At 43.2% G+C, this 19,414-nt stretch overlaps 5 protein-coding genes across 5 annotated transcripts in view; 2 read left to right on the top strand and 3 right to left on the bottom strand.

The window, feature by feature from the left end:
* The window catches only part of LOC125771330 (ribonuclease P protein subunit p25-like protein), a 28,829-nt gene that overhangs the window by 6,217 nt on the left and 3,198 nt on the right, over positions 1-19,414 (top strand). The window lies entirely within an intron of this gene.
* Positions 295-12,238, top strand: LOC125771377 (uncharacterized). The gene is made up of 2 exons (XM_049441925.1): positions 295-480; positions 11,881-12,238. The coding sequence occupies exons 1-2, from the start codon at positions 431-433 to the stop codon at positions 12,107-12,109; spliced, it is 279 nt and encodes a 92-aa protein (XP_049297882.1). The 5' UTR covers positions 295-430; the 3' UTR covers positions 12,110-12,238.
* On the bottom strand, positions 4,047-5,692 carry LOC125771343 (uncharacterized). Its single transcript, XM_049441882.1, has 4 exons — positions 4,796-5,692; positions 4,551-4,714; positions 4,358-4,484; positions 4,047-4,281 (listed from the first exon to the last, which is right to left on the bottom strand). The coding sequence occupies exons 1-4, from the start codon at positions 5,095-5,097 to the stop codon at positions 4,161-4,163; spliced, it is 714 nt and encodes a 237-aa protein (XP_049297839.1). The 5' UTR covers positions 5,098-5,692; the 3' UTR covers positions 4,047-4,160.
* Positions 7,186-8,998, bottom strand: LOC125771336 (uncharacterized). Its single transcript, XM_049441874.1, has 4 exons — positions 7,890-8,998; positions 7,659-7,819; positions 7,430-7,556; positions 7,186-7,347 (listed from the first exon to the last, which is right to left on the bottom strand). The coding sequence occupies exons 1-4, from the start codon at positions 8,309-8,311 to the stop codon at positions 7,206-7,208; spliced, it is 852 nt and encodes a 283-aa protein (XP_049297831.1). The 5' UTR covers positions 8,312-8,998; the 3' UTR covers positions 7,186-7,205.
* Positions 9,112-18,731, bottom strand: LOC125771293 (aromatic-L-amino-acid decarboxylase). The gene is made up of 8 exons (XM_049441793.1): positions 16,324-18,731; positions 14,980-15,377; positions 12,891-12,961; positions 12,562-12,798; positions 10,317-11,022; positions 9,996-10,248; positions 9,835-9,924; positions 9,112-9,738 (listed from the first exon to the last, which is right to left on the bottom strand). The coding sequence occupies exons 2-8, from the start codon at positions 15,344-15,346 to the stop codon at positions 9,540-9,542; spliced, it is 1,923 nt and encodes a 640-aa protein (XP_049297750.1). The 5' UTR covers positions 15,347-15,377; positions 16,324-18,731; the 3' UTR covers positions 9,112-9,539.

The following is a 19,414-nucleotide window of genomic DNA, read 5'->3' on the forward strand; positions in this document are numbered from 1 at the left end:
GTCAAAAGAGACCGAGAATGAGAGAGCAAGCAGAGTGTGTGTGTGTATATACCAGGTTTGGATAGCGATGACGTGAACCGTCCGAATCGGTCCGACGAATCCGCGAGCCGCGTGGAGGTTTGGTTTAGCTTCGGGTTCGGCTTCTATTGACTTTCGGCACATGCAACCCTTAAGACACGGAACGGAGGGAGGGAAACAACTGAGAGGCTGTCGGAACAGCAGCAAGAAAGGGGACTGTTTGTACGCATGACGCGCCCTTCTTGTAGGGGTAGCCGTGCCACACGTGTGGACGGAAGTACCCAACCCGCGTCTGCTGCGCTTAGTAGCTGTCGAATCGCGCGTAATTTGGTGGTCGCGCTTCGCCTATCGTATCAGCTACAAGTGCGTGATCAGTTTTGTGCTTCCGGCCACATCTATAAAGTTTCATTGGATGTTGATTTTAGCCAAAAATCTAGACCAGATTATTTGGCATTACGAAAGGTAGGTCCGAAGGTAGGTCCGACATACATTTTTGGTGGGAAAATGTGAAATTGTTCACGTCAGACATTCTCCGTAACCGTCTTTCTGATGGCATTCGCCGCGAACAGTTTCATCAAATGGTGAAATTAAAATTTTTCAAACTACCCTTTATATTTGCCAAACGATGAAGAAACTGTACCTTTATCAGGTAGATCGTTTTTTTTGCAATTGATGGATGTGTTCCTTCGACACACCATTATCAGTGCACATCAGCAATATTGGAAATGGTAGATTTGGTTTACAGATAATTTAAATAAGGATTCAAGAAATGCTGTAAACATTACCACTAGTTGCCGCCCGAAATTGAGAAGCCTTTAATAGTCTTGGAATTTCCATGGCATCCGCATTGTCTACTCTCCAGACATGATTCATATCCTTGCGATGATTTCATTTGAAGCGTCCTTCTTGGTTCGTTTCTTGACATCCCAACCAACCGATCTGTTACTCATGACCGAGCAATTCCAGTTCAATATAATATGTTTACTTATTTTATTACCTATATTGAAAAAAATCAAACGAAACTCTATTCCCGAACCGTGATCTACTTCCATTCTAGGCCAATAAGTAGAGATCTATGGCTTTCCGGATGTTTGGATAACGTGTGGTTTCACATCCCACGCGATCTTCAGAAAGGAATGCGCATTTTTACTCGAGTTTATCTCACATTTCATTCATAAAACTCGTTAACGATTGGAAACAGAGAACGCGTATCGCTTCTGGGTCTTTCTGAGTTCCCCGACATTCCTTGTTGGGATGCCCTGCATACTTCTTTTAATTGGTTCTTGTTTTGAAGATAACTGAATCATGTATTGCTGATAATTGTGATGCTATCTGGCGCCATGTGCTGTCAACGAGTACTTCACGGATGTTTTTAGATATGATCAAAAATAGACTAGTGTCTGGTGCTTCCCCTTTAAGGTAAAAATCTGGAGCTTAAAGACCTGACTGAAATATCGTATCTCTTCACTATGTTTTGATTTGCAGCTTCTAGATAGAGTTCCTGCACGTGATTGTCCAATTTTGATCATCTGAAAGGTCTATTTCCAAGTTGACGTCATGTCATGCCTTTCCTAGTGTTCCTGCCATTTTTATCTATCTCTGTGAACCACTTGTACTTTGAACTCGTACCTCTGGTCACTTTTGGAGTTTTCTTTGATGAAACGACTCATCGTCTTGAATGACCAAGCAAGTTCCCATCCACACCTGTTGCGCTAACGGATTCACCACAAACAAGCCACCGTTTTCGCCAATTAACACGATCGATCTAAGTAAATTTCAACGGTCACTCTCTGCTGTTGTCACGGTGAGTACCTATACACGGTGGCTCGTGTGGCACCTGGGGAACCTACTTGTGCTCAAGTGGACAACTTTATATCGATGGCAAATTGAAGAACACGAATGATCAATTATGTGTTGTTTGGCTTCTTGTTTTCGCTACTTTATCGAATCACCTAGGCCGGGGGTGTTTGTGTGCGAGTGTAATGTTTCGCCGTGACGTCGAATTTGTTGAGCATCTGTTATTTTTTAATGGTAAACTTTGGTGCAAAGCAATTCATAAAACAAACATTCACTAGCTCAGGCAGCTGAGCGATCGGGCGGTACGTTTCGGTAGCGTAATCCGTAAACCGTGGAGCAGTTGAAATTTATCGTTTGTTTGACAGTATCTCGCAATCGAGAACGCAGAACCACCGGTGTATGTGAAGCGGATGTTTAACAGTGGACGTATGTCGGGATGCGTAAAACGGTTGAATGAATTGGACGTTTGTGAAAAACTACTATACGGGCCGGAATGTTGATGGAAATCGTAGGGAAGGTGTTTCCATTGAGCGAACGATTTTTAACCAGATCAGATGTGATGTCGAGAGCCATGCGTGGGGTCTGCTGATGGATGAGAATGCTCTTGGGAAATGCACATTTGCTGCGCAAAGGCGTCACAGTCGCTTGGTACGTACAGTGTGAATCATTCGTGGCTTAAAAGAATGATCCGTTTTGTTTTGGATTCGTTCCGTTCTGTTTATCCATAAACCAAACAAACGTAATACCCATTACGTTGATAAAGAATGATAATTAGTATCCCCTTGCTTATCACTAGAACACTATGTCATAGCGTGGTGTTGATAAAGTTTACAATCAAAGGATTCGTATTATTACATTGGCTTTATGTAAGTATTTTTTGCGCTATTATCTAATTTATGATTTTATAAGCTATTGAACCAAATTTTTACCTCTTCCGGTAATGGGGACGCCTGGTACTGTTGAACTACCTGACTTGTTTTTGCTGTATTTTACTATTTCTAGAAGCGATTGCAAAATTCACTCTAAACAGGAATATTCATGGTACGACCTTCCTTTCCACGAGGTAAGATAAATTTGGTGTATATGCGACACCGTGCCCAAAAAAAAAAACCCATGTTTAAACTCCGCAGTTGTCAACCATATATTTCGATCGTTATCTTTCTCCGCACGATCCAACACAAAAGGGGTGATGTGCGAAAAAAAAAACGAGCAGTGACTTAAAAATGTGCTGCTCCATATGTATCCGACGCCAAGGGGTACGTCTACAGTGGGAACAGATAAATATTACGATAAACGTTGGTAGACCGGTGGAACATCAATCACGAGCCCATGAAGTGATGTGAAGTGAATCATCCATGTTCATAATTGTACCCCATTCTGCAGTGTAAGAAGGGTTCTGTGCGCATAAAAGCCCACATTGAATCACACCGGCCGCATTGATTTGATCATTTGCTTCCAATGGTACTGCGTTTGGCGAAGCTTACTGTCTGCTTCCGACTTATCGCTTCAAGAGAGGTGAGAGAGAAGCACCGCGCGCGATATTGATTATCCATTTGTTGGTTTTTTGATAAACATAATGCGTCTTCCTACATGTGAGAGACGTCATGTATGAAAGGGGTACGATTATGCATCGATACTGAACTTGACTTTCCAATCAAATAATGATGCACTGTGTGAGACTGAGCATATGTCTGTAGGGTGATATGAAATCGTGGCGACTATCTTGTACGATGCAACATTTTTGCCTTTTTGCGCAGAATGTTTCGAGTCTCACCACTGTGTGTTTGCTAATTGCATTGTAAACATCACTTTAGGCGATTTCCCGCCCCCTCAACTTCAGGAGACATACCTCCGCGTGGTTCGATAAAGCTCACCGAGTGATACCGATCGATCGCGGACGATAGATAGTATGGTGCAATGGAAAAATGATGATGAACAGAACTTTTAAATATGAGGGAGCCGTGGTCTTTGGCTCGCAAACGTTTATCGATGCAATACTGTTTGGCGCTTTGATAACCGCTTCAGGCCGCCCACAGGGTTGAGGAGATGGTTGGCGGTTGCATTCCACACATTTTACACCGCTTAGTAATAGTTGGAAAGGGTATTCCCTTTGGTAATTTGATGAAAAATGAAGCATTGTTGAGAACTCTTTTCTTGGGTGGTCCCTGTACTGGGAACTCCAGATGCATTGGTAGATAAAACGTGTGGAGTCGCGTGTGAGTCATTTACAGTTGAATTATTGTAAAACAGTATTTATTGGCTTGTTGCAGAAAAGAACTTTGCACCTGTGGTTGATTAGACATGACGAATTGGTTGTCACCAGAAGAAAGACCACCATGATCGCACTATTTGCATGGCGTCAGAGCGAGCAGCTTCCGGTAGAATAGTATGAAGAAGTCCATATAGCCAGTCGCTCCACATTCTGCAATTCGTCGGGAGAAACAGTCTCTCATGCTGTAGATTTCTCTGTAGGAATGGGAATTTAAATTGTATTTGTTTGTGGTCAATAGTGCTGGTAGAGTGCATCTAAAATAGTACTTACTCGCACTGCTTATCGGAATATTGAGAAAATGGAAGACTTTCCATACTATCGGGAAGCTCGCTCGTACACTCCTCTATCATTGGTGGTAACTCCATCGCGCAGGACCGATACGCTTGTTCGGTAAATTCTACATCAAGATGAAAAACGAAACTAATATAATGTCTGTATTTCGTACAAAAGCAACGTTACACACTTTGCAACAAAGCGCCACTGTTGGTACACGCCATGTTTAATGCTTCCGGTATGGTAGCAACAACCTGCTCCATTATCTTCACGTCCTCCTCATCCAGACAGGGTGTCAGCTTTGCCTTTACCGGTGTTAGGCAGGTGACCGATTCGTTGATCTGTTCGCATATTCTACAACGACCATAAAGAACCGAAAATAGCTTGAATGAAGGTTTGCTAACAAAACCCGTACATCACAGCACGTGGACACACTTTTCAAACAGTTTCTTCTTGTCTTCCTCCTTCAGCTTTGAGGTGTCCGTTTTCAACTGCTCCATATTGACGTGGGCCATGAAACATTTGGGCAAATCGGTTGAGATGTGTTCTTTCAGCTCGTTGAATGTACGATCGTCTCCGGTTGTGTTACGGCACTGGTAACGCAGATCCGCGAGAAATGGTGGACCGTCCAGCGTTTCGGCATCGGTTGCTTCTGGAACGTCTTTTGGTAGTGCACTGCATGCGGTTACTAGTAGCAAGAAGCCACCGATAACAACACCACTGTATCTGAATTTCATTTCCAACGTTGTTGCTATATTATGGCAAAGAGCAAACACTGTACCGTACAATCACTTCGATCGAGCGCAATGTACTGACTGTGGGTCAGAATGTCCACTTGGAATAGGTTTAAATTGATAGAAATGATGCCCAACGCCCGGCTGTGAACTGTACTGGTAGTGATCCAGGGAACGTCAAGGTTTGTTCGTGTACGTGCCCCCGACTGAGGGTTTGGTCTGCCGCTAAATCTACTCGCCACAGTCAGTACCATTAACGGGTACCAGTACGCGACAATCATTATCGAATTAAGGCAAATAACGGGCAGCTTAACTCGATCGTAGGGGACGATGGCATGGGATTGCATTTTTTTCTCAATCGTAACACACGATGGTAGTGCACGATCACGATCCGTCTCCACCTCGCTGTGTGCTTTCCACCAAATGGAGTGCATTGTAGTAGCTGGAGATGAAGCTTTTAATGAGGGTACGAAATGAACGACAACAAAAACCTAGTGTGTACCATTCCGGTGTTACAGGTGAATGGTTCCATGAACGAATTCGCCGTACTCTGGAGTGGATGACACTTGTTCTATTGTGAGTAATGAAACAAATAGAGTCACAGTTGGGTGGAAGGTTTTATGTATCACGTGTCGTGATCATTAAAGGTCGATTTTAGGTGCCGTACTCATTAAAGGTGATATTAAGGTTAGACAATAATAATTTAATATCATTTAAATAAGCGCGACACATGCACAATTTGTACAAACTTCTGTCTGCAAAGTTTGACCCGGAAGCTAAACGTTTTCCAATATATTTACGGAGATGAACTTCGTAACATGATCTGCACGCGGAATATGTTAAACTCTCCCCCAAAAATTGTGTCCTGTCATGGCTTTCGACATCCTTTCTAGTCATTGTTATGGAATATGATATGCAACACTGAAAAGACTTTGTTGCGTCCCATACAGTGTTCTGCTGGCAGGGTATGGAAACATAGGCAGAAGTAGATTTAGATCCGTGTACATTCCAAAGTCCAACCGGCCACGAGTAAAGCGCGTGGAAACCACAGACTGACGACATAGTTTTGGCAAACTGTCGGCACGCCACAAGGTGTAAATGGTATGGGTTAAAAAAATCTCTAGTGCAAACACAAGCACTCGTTGGGAGTTTCTCTTCGTGGTGCAGACAATCAAAATTCGTACCCGTCTACCTTGATGGAGTGGCCCAATGTTTGTGGTTCAAAGATTGTTCAAATATCTGCTACGTCATGATGGATGCGTCATTCGCACCTGGACCGGAGATCGAACTGTTGCGGATGGATTATGTACGGCTTCATGGTACAAAGCTTAAAGATCAATTACTGCCCAATGCTGTTGCGAGCAATCGGGCTTTTTATGAATGGAATTTTGGAAACTGTGCCGAAAAAAAGAAAACGAATTGTAGAGAGAGGACAGAGAATAGGAGTTTACCAGTTATATTCAGGAAATTCCGTAGGTTACCGGTTATTTTTTGCAGAATTGGAAAAAGACAACCGTTGATGGATGATCAGTTTCGCGGTTCTCTTTTGCACCGCAACGGCCACGAGGAGATTGAGTAATAGCATCGACGAGTTTCGTCACCAACTCGGTAGGAGGTAGTGTCGCGCGAGTTACCCATCTACAACGTGATACGGAGGAGACGATAAGGAAACGGTATTGAGACGTCACGCCACACGACCATTCGGTCTCGTGTGAACTTGTCAGGAAGATATAACTGTCATCCGAAACGGTACGAACTGACCCATCGCGGTAAACCAGCATAAGGTCATTGGCAACAGCGACCGGTTGTGACTGTTTTTGTGCACAAAATTATCCCCTGAAAGGTGATCGTGCTTCGAATGTTTCGATTCCGTGCACGGAGGCACGTGTCGTTTTGGAAGAACTCCGTATTGTTGGAACCGGTTTCAATGTGAGTCGAAAATGGAAACGATCATGCGATGAATCATGTGCCTAAATTTCGCTACAATTTCACCATTTTCTGTCACTTGTGATAATTTTTTGCGCGTGAGTGGCATCACCTTCACACGTGATGCGGGTCAGGTATCTGAACACAAAAAAGTGGTCCATCGGCTGGGGGTGGGTAACGCTAGTTTATTTTCGTTCCGTTTGGGGGATGTAATTTTTGCACGACGTTATCTGAATGAAATTTTCGTAGAACAATCTTGCTCCGTTTGCAAAGACGCCACAGCTCTTTAGCTTTTCCAACAGACAGTCCTTTGCTGTAGCGAGTGCACTAAAACAATGAAATGAAGTAAACGAAATAGGTAATCAGATACAGGTTGAGATTATAGATAGCTGTATGTCGAATTACATACTTGCAATTTTCTTCGGAGAGCGTTTTACGATTCACCTCTGGAGTGGCGATCAAGTTTTCCGCCGCACAGGTAATGATGTACTTGTTAATCTCACGTGTACAAACGTCATGCTTCTCCTTATCGTACTCTTAAAAGGTAGAAAGTAGGTAGATAAGGGTATAGATAGGTTATATTAGGCTCTCCAGATGTTCTCCAAGAAGAAGAGTATGAATAGCTGCCCACTACCTACCAATGTTGGCGCCATTATTTTCGCAAAGATACTCCAGAATGTCGTGAAACCAGTTGTGCAAAGCATGGAAGATCTCATAGCTCTCCTCGCTTACGCATCCCTTTACCATGTCCATGAAGGGATTGAAACACTTAACAGCCACGAACAGCTGCGGACAGTGGCTTTAGGTGTGTTGAACAATTGATCATCAGTTGCAAAGTTTGCTTATTGAGGTGCGTAAGGTTATCTTACCGGCCAAGTATTTCTTCCTGGTTGCCAAGATCTAATCGCATCGAGTCTTCATTCAGTCGCACCACATCCAGTGTGTTCTTGAGACATCGCCGAACCCCTAGCCAGGAGTGTGTGAATGCAGTCGGCGTGATCCCTTTCAGGCTGCACTGTTGTTGTGCGTAACGCCACAGCTGGGCGTAGGAAAAGTCGAGCGCATCCGGTGCTTCAACTTGGCTAGGTTCTTCGGCGTGTACTGCTGTTACGATCGCCAGGAAGATCACAAAGATTTTCTCAAACATTTCTTTACGTTTCACAATTATAGCAACATGCAAACCAATGCGATTGAAAGGTACTTGTGTACTGATGCTCGGAGAACGGTTTTGAGTGTAATGCTGTGTAGTTATTTTGAATCGAAAAAAAACCTGCAGCATGATAGTGGGCATTTCGATAACCTTGCTGATCGCTACTGCCGTTCTGTTTGACCAGTTACGATTGTCTCGGTGACCTTGTACGTGATAAGATGGCCGTGTTAGATTTGTTTGTTTTTCGAAACACACCCCGAAAAATAATTTGCCAACATAATTGTGAGGTCTGGTGGGGATGATAACCGTAGGTATAGTCAAATTTGCCTCCTGGGTATGGCTTCCAAAGAGGGGCGTTACCTTCAATTACGCAGTTTTAGGGAGGAACACCAACTATGAAGGAATGTTTTGGCAATGGAAGTGCTAAATTTGGAGTTCATTGAGGTAAATGAACGGACGAGCAATCCTTGCCAAATTTCCAGCCACAGTACTAAAAACATATGGACGATAGTTCACAGTTCACGCTGGAAGCAAGTTTGTTCAGACTGACGTGTGACGTCTTTCATTGATGCTGGGAAGAATGGACGTCTACAAATCCTGACCTATCTCGAATGGAATGTGGAGCTTCGTTTCAGGTTCCTCCAAATATCTACTGAATTGTCTCGGTACGAGGAATTTACCGCAAAACGATCATGTGTATTTAGAAGGTAAACATTATGATCACTTCACTGGCAGTGGTAAACATTTCGGGCAGTTCATTTTGTTCAATAAGAAATGTACTTACCTTTTAAATGAGACCGAATACCGAGAATACCGTTTTGGCCGATGGTAGTTTATAGCCACAAGCTGTCATAACAGAAGAGCATCCACTTACGCGTGAGCGGGGCTCATTCTCTGTACACATGTCACGGTTCATCTTATTGTCGTCATTTTGCAGCAGATTTTGTAGTTCGATCTTTTGTGTTTATTTGTGCGGTTGGGAATAAATACAGCAAAGTTTAGTTCAACAGTTTGTCTATGTCTAGAGGATACCAAGTTTACAATTTCTTCGTTCGAGTGTGAATTCGTGATCGGTAGGGTGATCCTTTGAAGAATCTGATTGCATAGAGCTGTAACGGATGGGGTCTGGTTCTTAAACTCTCAACTATCTTCAAACATTTTGTAGGGGTGATTGTTGTATTAATGTTACCGAGTTGATTTAAGTATTTCAAATATTAACGAGCAAGGTTCGTTAAAATAGTTGCATCATCCGGAATATTGTTCCAGTTGTTGTTAGGTGTACTTCACATTGGTTTTAAGAGTCAAGAGAAAGCGAATTTTCATAATTTCTTTCCCATTTATACAGCAAACAGAGTGGTATGTGATGGTTTTACTTGGCCGAACCGTTGTTCGTTCCTGCCGCAGGTGGATTCGGTGATGAGCCACGCTTTCGCATTAGGATTGGGGATTTTTTGGGCGACTTAAGCAGGGTAATACCGTTCTCTCCTTCGGGGGACGGAGACGAACCGCCGGTGGCGGAGTTGCGACGCGAAGCCGATAGTCGCATCATGGTGTCAAGGTGGCGGAATCTGGTGGGCGAGTGTAAAGTGAGAGTTATTAATGTGGAGTGTTGTAATGCACTTTTTGGAGATGCGTCTTATGACTAGATTGTCTGTGATCGTTACCTCAGTGTGACATCATTTTTCGTACCATCATCGGCGGATGCGAATAGGAATGCCAATGGCCAACTAATCCAGGTAGCAGAACCGGGGGTCCTGAAAGCATATGGGCAGGTTAATTCGGATAGTGAACGATGTACAGTGGAAGTTTGCTGGGAAATACATACTTGGGTGACTGTACGGTGACCACAGTACCATCATGTCCGGGTGACGTTAACTCGGTGGACATACGATGCGGCGTCTGGGCCTTGTTGATAGCCGGATTGTAGATCTTCGGATCGCTAACCATGCGCACGAAGAACGAACGCTTTTGGGCGAGCGTATGTGTCTTGCGTCGATCAACGATCTCGCTGACTTCGTCCGCTTGTTCCTTCTCCAGTATCTCCGAGGCGAAGTCCGTTATGACGTCCCATGCGTAGTCTGAACAAAGGAGAAGGAAACATTAATCGGAAAAATCTGAAATCTTCTCTGGACGACTCTATCCCTACCAATGTCTTCTACTTTGGCATTCTGCGCTACGGCACAGAACCGTATGACGTACGTATCGTTGACGGATGCCGGTACCATGTGTAGCTTGCCAGAAGCATTAATACTGCTGAGCAGCTTCTCGTTGATGCGATCCGTTCCCTTCAGCCGGAAGCATACCAAGCCAAGCCTCACGTCGTTACACACCTCGAACCGATTATCCTTCAACACCAGCACCTCGAACCGCTTCGCCAGCTCAATGTGATGGCGGATGTATGCCTGCAGTCCGGATATACCGTAACTGCGCAGAACGAACCACAGCTTGAGCGAACGAAACCGACGGCTCAACGGTACGCCCCAGTGCCGGTAGTCGATCGCGGAATCGGTGTAACCGTGCTGCAGATAAAGCGGATCGACAACCAACGCCGACGTCAGACGGATGCGATCGCGCACCCATAGTGTCGAACAGTCGAAGTTCGTCAGTAGCCATTTGTTCGGATTGGTGTTGAACGAGTCCGCATACTGAATGCCCTTCAGCAGGTACTTGAGCTCCGGGCAGATGAACGCATTACCGGCGTAGGCGGCATCGACGTGCAGCCAAACGCTTGGGAAACGTTGCAGTGCCTCACCGATCTCGGCCAGATCGTCGAATGCGCACGAACCAGTTGTACCGAGCGTGGTCGACACGAAGAACGGTATCAAACCTTGCTGTTCGTCTTCCTCCATTGCCTGGTGAATGCAGTTTAACAGAAAGGACACAAAAAAGCATGAGGAATCAACAGGTATGTGGAATTCTTATTCCAAACCGACATGCCCTAGACGTAACCTTCATATTACGAAACTTCCAAGTGTTGAAGTATGGCATCCATCTCATTGTGGAAAATTATACGTTACGGAACGGCACATAGAACTGCGGGATAGATGATTTAGGAACATCCGCCTTTATGCGCATGGAGTAGCGTTCAGTAATGTTTATTGGTGTGAGAAGACATAAGAATCTTTTCCAGAATTAATCCAACATATTTCAAATATGCAAGCAAAATCGTAAAGGCTCTGCCGCAATGGGTAATAAATAAAGCTAAGTAAATTTATGGTTAAATATGACGTTTCTGCTATTAACCTTTCCAGTTAACCCAAAGCTGGATGGTTGGTTTTTGTTCTATTGGCACGTAATTCTTTATCATCACGGTTTGGCTAACTATTTGATGGGTTAGGTTTTATTTATTACGTGTCATAGACTATGATACAAAATGCAGAGAGTTTGTGCTGAAACTTAAACAAACAACAGGTTATTAAACTCTATATCTCCACAACAAAACAAACAATCTGGAGTGGAGTTGCTTGTTTCTATTCTGTATGACCTCAAGCAATTTGAATTTCCGACCATGATTAATCATCCAGAAGTTTGGATTTTTTTTTTGGAAAATATGACAGCCCACAAACATTGTTACTAAAAACCAAGCTATTGGGACAAAATGATACGCCTCAATGCGTTTGTGTGAAAGTATGCTTTAATCACAATCCTCTCTCTCTCCCATCGATTCTTTCCTTTCTTTTCATTTCGGCTTCAACATGCCACCGAAAAAGGCAAATGGATCGGGAGGAGGAGTTTGACATTTCGAAACGGGATGCGAAACGGCTGGCGGAACCACTGATTAAGGCCGCCTATGCGGATGGCATCGATACCGGGCGGCAAGTGCACTATCAGCGCAATTTTGACGAGGGCTACCGGAAAGGGTTTGCTGCCGGATTCGAGCACGGTCAGCAACAGGCGCGCCGGGTACTGGACGAGCATCGGAAGGCGTCCGGGAGCTGATGACGTTTGTCGAATTTGTGATCAATGTTGAGGCACGTTTAATCGATTAGGAGGATAGCATTGTAACGGGTTTAGAGTGCTAAAGATAAATATACTTATCGGAAGAAGTACAAATGTTGACTTTTTTTTTTAGTAAACCCTAAAGGAACGATAGGAAGGTTACACTAGCGCGTGAGTCACTCGCTTGGTAATGTTTACAATTTATACGCCGACGATTACATCCCAGCTGCTAGTTTCGAGAAAAGCATTTTCCGAGGATGCGAGAAAACTGATCCAAAAATCCCGCATCTCTCTATCTTTGTGCGCTTCTGTTTACCGTAGCCGGATGGTGTCATGGACACGGTTTTGGATCCACTACGTAAGCGTTAGAGATGTGTAAATATTTTGGTTCTTCAACAGAATCACTATCTCCATACATGGTAGTGCAAACCTCCAACCGATCGATCACTTACCTTTATCAGGGTGTCCGCCCGAAGGCAACACTTTTCATCGGGTTCGAGGATGCGCAACTTTACGAAGCTAATCATTGCCGCTTTTTCGACGCAGCTGTGCGCCTCCTTCGAACAGTAAGCCATCAGCTTGGATAACAGGTGGCCCTCTTCGACGAACGGGTGCTGTTGCTTAAGATATTTGATGGCCTGGGCCCGGGCGGCCAACATTGTTACCAGCACGCACTCGGAAGCGGACGTCTGATCGGTGATCAGATGCGATGTTGAGGAGAAATAAAACTTGTTGATACAGAAGATCGATAAAACAGCTGGAAATAAAAGCTTGGGATTACCTGTATAACGCCACCACCTCGGCTACCAGGTTTGAGGGCAAGAAATGAATCAGGAAGTCCAATTGCTTTACCTAGAGGTGGAAGAGAACAAGGATAAACTATTTACTATTAAGTGGTCATTCTCGAGGGTTAATGTTTTGGAAGTGAAGTATCCTTAGGGGTTACAGTAGATGCATCAGTAATTGTGGAACGGTTTATACGCTTAAATCCCTAACTACTTAGATAATTAGTATATGATTCAATTTTAGTTTCTCCTACGCTTGAAGAGTTTGCTGTCCGAAATAGGTTTATAAAGTGAGCACGGCCCAAGGGTTCGCGAGTGACAGGAAAAATGAAAACCTCCCAACGCTTAGATCTAATTAAAACGTAATTTATCATCCTCGGGACGACCACCGTACAACGGTGACTTCTCGTTAATGTTAATGGAGTAACAAGTGGTTAAAATTTCATCATTCTTGTAACGCGTAAGCTTGTTGGCGCTACCGCAGCCGAGATGTTTTATTTTTCCGACTTTCCATCATTAAAAATCGCATCCGGCAAGATGGGGGAGGAAATCTTGCACAAGTCGACGCAACAAGTGGAACGGGAAAACGCACCGCGCCTAGAAGTCGCATGAAAGCAAATTGTAATACACTCTGCTTAACTTTTACCTCACCGTGTACGGTCGATTTACATTCGGCGCTACTCTATCATCGATTATTTATGGTAATGAGATGATGGTTAGGCGTACGCGACGCTCACACTGCGGCGTCACGGTGTCTTTTGGTAGCCTGTGGTGTTGTCAGTTCCTGGAATGGGGACGGGTTTTGGTTGAACATTCCGAGACGTACATTCAGTCCGATGGTTCTGTGGTGCAGGATTCGGTTACTGACGATTGAACGGATTGCTCCCGAGGCGTGGGCGTTTACGGCAGCCGGCAAGCATCTGTGCGTGTGCTATGAATCATGTGTGAAGAATTTCAATTATTTTTTAGATGTACATGTCAATATGGGTTCTGTGAATGTGAAACACAGGCCACAAAAGAACCCGAATGGTACGTTGGGAAATATGTGACCTTTTAATGGAGGTATAAAATTGAGATATAAAATAAGCTCTAAACAACAAAATTTTCACGAAAGATTTGTCTGATGAAAGATCTTTCTATGGCCATTAAGTGGTCAATTTACATAAACCTGATAACTCTTGTGCTGCTACGAATGAAACAGCATCTGTTGCTTATTAATTAGTGATAATTTGCCACAAATTATTTAAACATGTCCCAACATTCTCGTCGGCCATAAATTGATTCCCTGCGTTATGGCCGTTTATCTTCATCCCGCTGACATACGCTAAATACCACCGTGGAATCAGCTTTATTTGCTGATCTTCGTCATCAGTTCGGAATCGATACTGTAATTGAGAGGTTTGTACAAAACGTCACGAGATGTGGAATGGAGACTACTGGTCAATCGTAGACTGGATCAACAACCAAATAAAAAAAGCTCAATCCAGAGGTTTGTTTAAATAATTGGTACGAATGATGCGAAGGCCCGAACAAACGCAACGCGTTCCTTCTCATACGGGGTTCCGTTCAACCGGAGCTATTTTTGGCACCGAAGTTTGGTCTAAAAATATTCGATTCCTTGCATACAGCTGACCTTGCTAACCCTTACAGCAAGCCTCCCTACTCTCTACTCTCCGGCACACCGTCACCGGAAGCGAACTCGTGTCGGGCCCTGTGTTGTTGTTTTGTTGACGACGAGGGAACGAGGTGTTTGTGAAATGTGTATGATTTATTTTGATTCGCATGCGTTCGTCTGTGGATCGTTGGACGCACACCCTCGCCCCCAAAAATGGAACAGATCGACGGGTATTAAAGACGCGTTACTAAGCGTTTGTGCCGAAACGTCATTCGTCTTCGGACGTCACTTTCTGTTGTGACGTGTGCGTGGATATCTTGCAATGAAGCGAAATTAAACAATAAACGCTTAACACTTTGAACCGAGAAGCGCGCACGGGGGAAACGCTTGCATACGATCAGCAGCACTTGATCTTGATCGTGCAAAAGAGCAAGAGGTTAATTGGTGTGTCATTATCGGCTAAAACTTACCCAACCAATCAAGCACGATCGTTTCCAGCTCGGTACAGGCTGGGCTGGCCGCCCAGGAAAACCCAATGCAACCGATGCCATCGCTCAGCATATCGCCCAGTATCGATGGGAACGAGTTCCCGGACGGAAAGTACGCGTGAAAGCGCGGATGCTGCCAGTGCGTGACACCGGGCATAATCTTATCCTCCACGTCCTGCATGATCTTTTCCCACGGTTCCGGTTCTTCCGGTGCCTCATCCGGCAGCTGGTGGCGTAGATAGCCCGGCTCCACACACGGTGTAACGCGCCGCTCCTCAAGCGTTTCCAGATAGTTACAGATGTACTCGACCATCTCGGTACCGCGGCGTCGGAACTCTTTACTATCCATAGTGGCGCGTGCTGGATCCGCTGGTTGGAATCTGTGAAAGTAATCAAGCGTCAAAAGAGCAACATTTCGACCGTGTTTTTCTGTCCGACGTTGTGGCGACGTTTCGCTTCCTTGTTCCCATGGAAGAGGTATCGAATTACGCTGCAGTGATTACTCAGAACGCTACTAACGCCTGTCCGACGGCAGCAGCGGTTAGCAATTAATCGTGCTACGGCTTGTTGCCAAATGATGCTAAAGATCCCATAAAACATCGACCGTATCGCAACAGGCACAACAATTTACACATCTGGATGATAGTCACTGACCAACTGGGCACGATTTCTACGAAGCATTTGGAAGCATTTTATTAGCCGACTGCAGTTACCTAACTGCTCAAATAAAATCAAATCCAGTGGTTAGCGACCGCATGCCGAATTTGATGGATTCTATTCTTCTGCCGAAAATAGTGCGTCACGAAGGAGGAAAGATCCTAAAGGTCAAAGCATTCAATTGTGTAATTATAACTTTTACTACCAGGTGGAGATACACTACTAGTTAGTGAAGCGTTAGTCACTGTTTTATTACGGTTGCACATTAAAATGTCTTGAACCCTTTACACATTCATCTTCAGACGATTTGGTGCTGATTAGTTTGGAGAAAATATTCCTATCACTCGTTAGCTACGACACTTCACATTTTTTTGTGTAATTTAGATTGTTTTATTTCAGTTTTTTTTAAATTGAGAATAATTGTTCCTCCGCTCCTCTAAGAATATGAAATATTTCACATTGTTCGGTCGTTTTATAGTTTATTTAATTTATATTTTATATTCCATTCAAAACACTAAGTCGTTGTTCTACCGAATTTCTCAAAACACTTTCAATGAGGCGATTTTCACATACCACACAAACCCTTTGCTACAAAATGCACTAGAAACGCTTCACTGTAACGTAACGGAGAGCCTAGATTTAGGATTTCGATACTGTAACACTAATCACCTGGATCACTGAAACTTTCGATCAATGGTTTTGTGGCACTTAGAACCCACTGAACGCAATCCGGGACCTGGTACGGTAGGATCCTTTTTTCCGACCTGGCGAACCGAACGCTACGACTTCCCGCTGATAACTGAGCCGTTTACCGTTCTGTCGGTCAGGATAGATCCTTTTTGCTCTTTGGTGATTTTTTTTTTCATCCTGCAAGGCTTTTTCTCCACTCTACCATCATCGTCATCATCATTATCATGGGCTCTCGCGGAAATGCAAGATTGGTTGGGATTCGAAAGGATTCTAGCGGCTTCTATCGTCCTTCCATCTCGCAGCCAGCTGATGGTTTCACTTGTGCCAACGCCTAGTGTACTGTGAAAGGATAATGCGAAACGCATTCTAATTGTGGAAACACTTCACAAGGGAGAAAAAACGAAACAGAACCATGCCGGTCAGAACGCCATAGGTTTCTTTCGCTCCATCGGTGGTACGGGCGTTTGAGCAGCTTTTCCAAACGCGGCGCCACATTCCAGTGCGTAGCACATTCTGGTGTTGAAGCTTGGCACACTGACGACGCGCGCGCAACCGTCAGGTTTTTAGGGTGAGGATGGGATAATTGGAAGAACCTTATGACGAGCGAGACATTCCAAGCCTTTTTACCATTGGATGGAAGCAATATCGACCTATGCTTTCTCCATTCAACCACATGACCACTTACAGGTTACTTACAGGAGAAAGTGCTAAGTTAAGAAAAAAAAAGACAGATGATTTTTCCAATCGAACTCTTTTTCTATTAGTCATTTATACCTTCATCATGTGAAAGTAATGAAAAAAAATCAGTTCTTTCAGCACCTTTTTTTGTGAAACTCCCGAAAAACACCGGCGATGATCAATGAAAAATAGTCTTCTCATCAGATCGAAACCGCTGCATTGTGGTGAGTTCTTTGATCCTTACTTCTTCCCCGTTGACGTCATTACATCCCTTCGATGAAAGGAACGGACAATGGAAGGATGCTTAGCCACCGGGAGGACACTATCCTGTACGCAGACGCGTTGGACGCTTTGGAGTTAGAATTGTAGAAAACTTGTGCTGTACATCTTTTCTATCGTACTCTATCTCGCTTTATCGAATGAATGGAATCTTATTTTATGTGCTGCACGGTGAAGAAGCGAATGTAGAACCGTTGCATCGCTTAGTAACTGTGGTTTCGCGTAATATTAGTGTCCTTGCAACCTGTTGATTGTGGTTTGTATGGTAAAAAAAGTAAACAGTACATCATGTTTGGAAAGTTGCTCTTTAAGCGATTTTTTTGTTAATACGTGAATTTATCTTATGATTTGCCTAATTTTAGGCATTTATAATATAAATATCTTAGCTTCATAATTTTAAATTTGATGAAACAAACTGTATTTTTTTTCTTTTAGACATTTTTTCAGGGCGCGAAGTTCTTTTTACAAGGCTTTATGGTTTATTCTGTTTGCAGTGTAGAGAAAGTTATCCCTTTTAATTAAAAACATACTCTCCGTTACTGAAGCACCGACGGCAAACTTTTGAACCAAGGTTTTTTTTTTCGTAGTGCCTCTGATTGTGATGCACTTTGTTCGTTTGGGGCCTTTTTTTATTTGTGTCCTTTTCCGCACGTGGCATAAATGCATCCGTTGTGGGGATGGAAAATTGGCAAAAATAAAACGCGACATGATTGCGGTTCACAACCAAACCATCCCGCCAGACACGTTCCACACGTTATTTACATCGAATCAATTAACTTTCAATCACCGGCTAACATTCGCTATCCAACCCCCCCAGGGGAGGAAGGTGTCACAGAACACGCTGCTCGTAAATCTTGTATCTACCATCGGCGGGAAATGAATGGAGAGCAGACAGCAGAGGGGTAGGCGCTTATTGGTAAAATTTTTCACCCCACAGTTTGAGTTCTTTTTAATGGACGTGAACACTCATTAAAACACACAACACAGACCACGGGGAGGCGTCAATGCGCGTTGGGGTTGCGGGTAGCCGAATGAGAAGCGATTTTCTCTTCTTTTGTTTTTGCTTGATATTGACGGATTATCATCAAAATGAACCACAAAAAAAAACGCGAACAATAGATGACGTTCGGAAATTAAAATTATGCTCTTTATTGTCGTGATAATCATTGTCAAGAGGAAGTTACATTTATTGTTGATAGTTAATTACGCCCATCAATCCAACACGAATTGGTGTTGAATCGTTATGCCACGTGTCATCGCGGGGTGTAGATTTTTTTCATTAAATTACATTTAGAGCTTTTTTGTTCAGTATTTAAAAAATGCGTTCTTCGTCTATGTTTCATTTAAGTTACTCCTTTAGTTTGATATAGCAACAATATTTTGCTAGTAACAGGAAAACGACATTCGACGTCTTACGAGTCGCGTTAAGCATACACTCACCGGGTTTACCACGTCACTAAACGCTTAGCAATTGTCGCGTTTGCGAACGCAATTCAGAAATTTTTATGAATTGATTTATTAATTAATTAAATTAATTAATATTTTTATAAATTGATTTATTTTAATGGGAATTGCTTGAAATAAGTTTCTTTTCACTCAAATAATGTTTTAAGTAAAAAAAGAATAAAAAATCAGAAAAAAATTTTAAAAAAAATTTCAACTCGAAAATTTCATAAGGCTAACCCCTTACGTTTTTTTTTGAGAAATTTAGAAAAAAAAATTAAATTGATTTATTTCAATGCAAATTGGTTTAAATAAGTTTCTTTTCACTCAAATAATGCTTTAAATAAAATAAAAATAATAAAAAATATTAAAAAATCTAAAAATTTGAAAATTGCCCAATGCTATAGCCTTAGCTTTTTGTTTTTTTTTGGAAAATTGAGCTACTTTTGTCTTTTGTCGCAAACGCGACAATTGCTAGGCATATAGTGACGAGGTAAAGAACGATATTTTGTAGAGACGATTCGACGGTAACATTGTAAGACAGTTATGAACAACAAAATTCATTTTTCTCCCCTATCGTTATGGACAGATTTCTAACCAAACGTCTTATCACACTGTTTCTTACGGCTTCCATGCGTCGTTTCGCCATTAGTCGCTGCGACTCACATGA

The sequence above is a fragment of the Anopheles funestus genome, chromosome 3RL (assembly GCF_943734845.2).
Source record: "Anopheles funestus chromosome 3RL, idAnoFuneDA-416_04, whole genome shotgun sequence".
Classification (NCBI taxonomy): Eukaryota; Metazoa; Arthropoda; class Insecta; order Diptera; family Culicidae; genus Anopheles; species Anopheles funestus.

Bases quoted from the DNA above. Each gene is read 5' to 3' on its own strand.
- LOC125771377 (XM_049441925.1), top strand. From the start codon at position 431: ATGTTGATTTTAGCCAAAAATCTAGACCAGATTATTTGGCATTACGAA. The intron at 481-11,880 runs GTAGGTCCGAAG...CCACCGAAAAAG, and splicing joins ATTATTTGGCATTACGAAAG to GCAAATGGATCGGGAGGAGG.
- LOC125771343 (XM_049441882.1), bottom strand. From the start codon at position 5,097: ATGAAATTCAGATACAGTGGTGTTGTTATCGGTGGCTTCTTGCTACTA. The intron at 4,485-4,550 runs GTGTGTAACGTT...ATCTTGATGTAG, and splicing joins CAGTGGCGCTTTGTTGCAAA to AATTTACCGAACAAGCGTAT. The intron at 4,282-4,357 runs GTAAGTACTATT...CCATTCCTACAG, and splicing joins TATTCCGATAAGCAGTGCGA to AGAAATCTACAGCATGAGAG.
- LOC125771293 (XM_049441793.1), bottom strand. From the start codon at position 15,346: ATGGATAGTAAAGAGTTCCGACGCCGCGGTACCGAGATGGTCGAGTAC. The intron at 12,799-12,890 runs GTAATCCCAAGC...ATCACCGATCAG, and splicing joins GAGGTGGTGGCGTTATACAG to ACGTCCGCTTCCGAGTGCGT. The intron at 11,023-12,561 runs GTAAGTGATCGA...TGCATTCACCAG, and splicing joins GGGCGGACACCCTGATAAAG to GCAATGGAGGAAGACGAACA.
- LOC125771336 (XM_049441874.1), bottom strand. From the start codon at position 8,311: ATGCCCACTATCATGCTGCAGGTTTTTTTTCGATTCAAAATAACTACA. The intron at 7,820-7,889 runs GTAAGATAACCT...ACACACCTAAAG, and splicing joins CAGGAAGAAATACTTGGCCG to CCACTGTCCGCAGCTGTTCG. The intron at 7,348-7,429 runs GTATGTAATTCG...TCATTGTTTTAG, and splicing joins CTCTCCGAAGAAAATTGCAA to TGCACTCGCTACAGCAAAGG.